The 4533-nt window shown below is 47.6% G+C and overlaps 1 protein-coding gene across 1 annotated transcript; it reads right to left on the bottom strand.

Moving 5' to 3' along the window:
• Positions 1 to 203: 203 nt before the first annotated feature.
• TIGD2 (tigger transposable element derived 2) lies at positions 204 to 3560 on the bottom strand. The gene is made up of 2 exons (XM_063108161.1): positions 3258 to 3560; positions 204 to 3078 (listed from the first exon to the last, which is right to left on the bottom strand). The coding sequence occupies exon 2, from the start codon at positions 2123 to 2125 to the stop codon at positions 548 to 550; it is 1578 nt and encodes a 525-aa protein (XP_062964231.1). The 5' UTR covers positions 2126 to 3078; positions 3258 to 3560; the 3' UTR covers positions 204 to 547.
• Positions 3561 to 4533: the final 973 nt, after the last annotated feature.

Raw genomic sequence — 4533 nt, 5'->3', positions numbered from 1 at the left:
TCGAAATATTGTTAGTACAGATATGCCATATTTAAGTCTTTTATTTTCCTTTAGTTCTCTACAATCATAGTGCACAACCTTTCACTTCAAGCACAATCTTTGTTGAGCTTTTCTAAGATTTTCAGCCTCGGAAAAGTGGAAATGAAAACCTACCCCCAACATATTTCAATGTGGAAGCTGAAGTTCACAGAAAGTCATAAAACTTCAATTTAAGTAAGATTTATTGAGTGCCTATATTGTGCATGGTCATTTATTAGACACATTGAAATTCAGGCACAAAACAGACACAAGATCCCTGGCCTCAGGTACCTTGTGATCTAATTAGCATAATACAGATTAGAAAGAATAGACAAGTTACATGTCAATGCTCAATTACTAGAGTCAACATTAACAGATGCAATTTAAGTAATCCAAAATGGCATCTAATCCTAAAATCATCTATAAAACGTATTTGGCTTTGGAATCCACAGCACTTCAAACAAGGTAAGTTCCACTGCAGATAAACAGTTACAAGGATGCAAATACACTGAAACTCTTAAGAGCACTATTAATAACTTTTATTATTTTGGATCTTCTGTTTTCTTCTTATTATGGTCCGAAGCCTCCGTAATACCAATTTGTCAGATAGAAGCATGTCATCTTGTTGTTCTAGATAACCCAGTAAATTTTCAGTCCATTCAAGTGCAGCTTTATGGCTAATATGCTTCTCTGGATTTAGTTCTGTTTTTCTAGTCTTACCGGGAGTCTTACGCTCAGTAGCTCTGCCCTGGTCCTCAGCACCTTCACTGTCAGTTAGCACCTGACAGCTTGAGTCATTGCTCCGAGTGTCAAACCATTGATCGATATTCTCAATGTCAGCGTGTTCACAGTCTTCTGTATTCTGTAAGAGGGTTGCTAAGTTAGCTGCTAAAATGGCTCCTTCCTCAATGTTCATTCCTGAATTCCCTTCATTGCTTGGGAAAAGTTTTTTCCATGCTTTGGTTATGGTACTTGATTTTACCATGTTCCAAGCTCTTGATACTTCATAAATTGCATCCAACACTGTTAAGTTCTTCCAAAACATTTTTGGGTCAATTCCTTCATCCATGTATTTCTGGAGAAGTCCCACTCGGTAGTATCTTTTTACAGTGGCTAGAACTCCCTGACTCATTGGTTGAATTAAACTGGTGACATTCGGTGGCAAATATTTCACAATTATTCTACCATCATCTGAACTCAACACTTCTTCATTTGGATGTGGTGGGGGGAAATCTAAAAGAAGCACTGCTTTTTCTAGAAGTCCCTTGGATTTCAAATGCTTCTGTACCTGTGGCACAAAGTATTTGTCAAACCACTGTCTGAAAACAGACTGTTCTATCCATGCACCTTTTTGACTGAAATAAGTGACAGGAAGGTTTGAAAGGTCAGTTCCTTTGAATGCACGGGGTTTTTTTGCTTTTCCCACAACACAAAGATTAAGTTTGTGTAAACCAGTGGCATTTGCACAACACATAATAATGATTCTCTCTCTGCTTGACCTATACCCAGAAGTACTTTGCTCAGTTTCAAGAACTAATGTCCTCGATGGCAGACATTTCCAGAACAATCCAGTTTGATCAGCACCATAAATTTGCTCTGGTTGTAAATTTTCTCTTTCAACAAATTCCTGAAAGTTACCACAAAATTCACTGGCAGCAGTTTCATCTCCTTTTAATTTTGTTCCTTTACCAGCAGCCTTAGGAATACCATGGCGCTGCTTAAATCGTGTTAGCCACCCAGATGATGCATTAAAATCACCTTCCATCCCCAAAGCATCAAAAAAGAACTTGGCTTGTTTTGCACAAATCGTTCCAGACACTGGAATCCCATCTGTTTTCTGTTGGTTAAACCACTCTATCATAACTCTATCAAGTTCCTCATACGTTGATGACTTCATAGACTTACGTTTGGATACCCCACTTGTAGGATCTGAATTGTTTGCATAGCTTATAATCCTTTCTTTGTTCTTTTTAATATCACGAACTGTGGATTCACCAATTCCATATACCACAGAAAGTTTTTTGAAAGAGATGCCTTCCTCAAGTTTCTTAATAATGTCAAGCTTGTCCTTAATTGTTAATACCACACGCTTACGTTTCCCCAACATTTTAAGTGTCTATTATTTTAGGCAATCACTAAAACAAGATAATTAACTTATATTTGAATACAATATAAGTTATTTTATTCAAATATAATTTGACATTTTAAGTTATATATAACTTGAAATTATAGTGAGGTCCGAAGATCCCTCCTCTGCCCCCTAGGACCTAGGTAAATAGCATGATGGCCAATTTCCAGATAAGGTCTACATAACTCTCTTCACTGCTGTTTTAAAAGTTGCAAGGTTCCTACAATAAGGACGAGCTCCGATTAACCCTATCTTCTATCTTTCTTCCTCTTCACTTAGTTTAAGGTCTTTTAATGAACTGCAATCTTACTGCAGGTTAGACGCTGAACCAATATGTACTAGCAAAGTCTCTAACACAGTCCTTCTGCATACTTAACTCTTGCTATCATTGTGGGTAAAGTTCTGTGCTTAGCATTTTGGGAAAGGCGCTAGCGAATAAAGTTTAAGTCAAGAGAGGACTTGCAAATTTGACATACAGGAAAATATAATGGGACTCACCCCCTGACTACGTTGTCTTGGTCAGGCAGTGACTGTATGGAATGCTGTCTGCTCTAGGTAAGGACTGCTATAAGTCACACAGGTACGAGTGCTTATGGAAATCATAGGCAAGCAAGGTAAGGCGAGCTGGACAGAAGTGAGTGGCGCAAATGCCAGGTGAGAGTGGACAAGCAGAAAACTGTACTTGGACGCGACACAAACTTATACCAAATGGGTTTGGCAACTGGAAAGGAGAAAGGTGAACAAGAGGTGATATCACATGATTAAAGAAAATATCAAAAAACTTCATTGGTGGAAATCAGGACCCAAGGTAGAGGCTATGGGGTGGAGGACTCGGTGAAGAGGATGTTACAATAATCCTGGTGAGAGAGGATCCTCGATGAGCCAACAGTAGTTCCTGTGGGGGCTGTACAGGCACTCGGAGCTTCCGAAACCTAAAGGAAAACACCAAAAACATTTTTTTTTTCAACATCAGGGTCTGTGGCATTACCCACATATATCCTGCAACTATGATGAGAAAATTAACGCCTCTATGAAAGTGACTGCTAAATACGACAAATAATGCTTTCAGGCGTTATCTGGGGTGACAGGGAGCGGGACCGGAATAGCCTACCTCCTGAGGTTAAGAGGTCAGAGAGAAGCCGTGCTAGCGAGGGCCTCGCCCCGCTGGGCGAGCTCTGGAGCGCCGGACGTCCTCACCCCCGCGGAGGGAGCCCGGGTTTGCCGAGGAAGCCGGCGACCGGGGTCACCGCCGCAGCCAGCCAGCGAGCGAGCGGCCCCGGGGCGCTGGGGACGTCTGTCCGCCAGCCGAGGGCATCACTCTCAGCCCGCCTGCACGGCGGCCACTCCGCACTAAGAGCAAATGGAGTCTCCCGAGGGAGGCTGACCCCGGCGGCGCGGCTGCAGCGAGGGGCGAGCGTCGCCGCCGGAGCCGGAAGGCGGGGGATTAGGGAACACGCGCGCGCCCCCGCAGGAACGTTGTGTCGCGAGGGGGCGGGGCCTGCGCGGGCGAGCGCGCGCGTCCCGGGGCGGGGACTCCGCCGAGCGGACGGGAGGGGGCGGGGCCCTCCGAGGCGGCGACTCCGGACGCCGCGCGGATTCCGCTAATAGCCCGCCTGCCCCGGACTGCAGACTTCGTTACCAGCCACCAGGGGGCGGAACGAGCTCGCCCTGTCTTGGCGCTTCTCCCGGTGGTCGGGCTCAGCGGGTGAGGCTTTCTCCTCTCCCAGGGGTAATAAAAGTCGCACCCTTTGAGGGCTGGTGAGCAAGCGGCTTATCCTCCGGTCCCGGGAGCAGGCTGCGAATGGGGCAGGGCGAGCGCACGTGGGACGTGTTTACAAACAGCAGCTGCTGCCGCTGTGCGGAGGCGGCCCGGGTCCCCGCGCCTCCCAGCGCCCCCTCCCAGGAGCCCCGCTCCCGCCCCCACAGGACGAACCCGAGCGGGCATCTTGAGGCAAGGTAGGAGCGAGCGGACGCGGCTGCTAGCTGAGGGCGGGCAGGCTGGCTCCCCGTGGGGACGGGGCTCGGAGAGGAGCGGGAGCTTTCACTGTGCAGCCCCCAGTCAAGCGAGCCCCGGTGGATGCGCGCAGCTGTCCTGCTGGGTGTCGGGTCTGCCCTCGCTGGTGCTGATGCTCGAGGATTTGTCAGTCAGTATCTGTCCCTTTGCAAGACCGACAACACCTGGGAGACGCGGGAACCTGTGGGAGGCACCGTCGTGAGTTTCCTGCCGCCCCTTTACGCCCACCGCCTCTCAGTTGCACTCGGGTAGTTGCGGTGTGACAAAGACTCCTTTTATTTGTTCCCACGGAGACACCTGCAGAGCGGTCAGAGCCTTCCCGGGAGAAGGCAGCGGCTGCACCTTCATCCTGCAGCACCTGTTTACGGAGGAA

This window comes from Cynocephalus volans, chromosome 9 (assembly GCF_027409185.1).
Source record: "Cynocephalus volans isolate mCynVol1 chromosome 9, mCynVol1.pri, whole genome shotgun sequence".
Lineage (NCBI taxonomy): Eukaryota > Metazoa > Chordata > Mammalia > Dermoptera > Cynocephalidae > Cynocephalus > Cynocephalus volans.
The sequence above is the reverse complement of the archived record's forward strand: the minus strand, read 5'-3'. Positions and strand labels throughout refer to the sequence as shown.

What these genes read in the sequence shown, in the direction of transcription:
- TIGD2 (XM_063108161.1), bottom strand. Translation starts at nt 2,125, where the DNA reads ATGTTGGGGAAACGTAAGCGTGTGGTATTAACAATTAAGGACAAGCTT.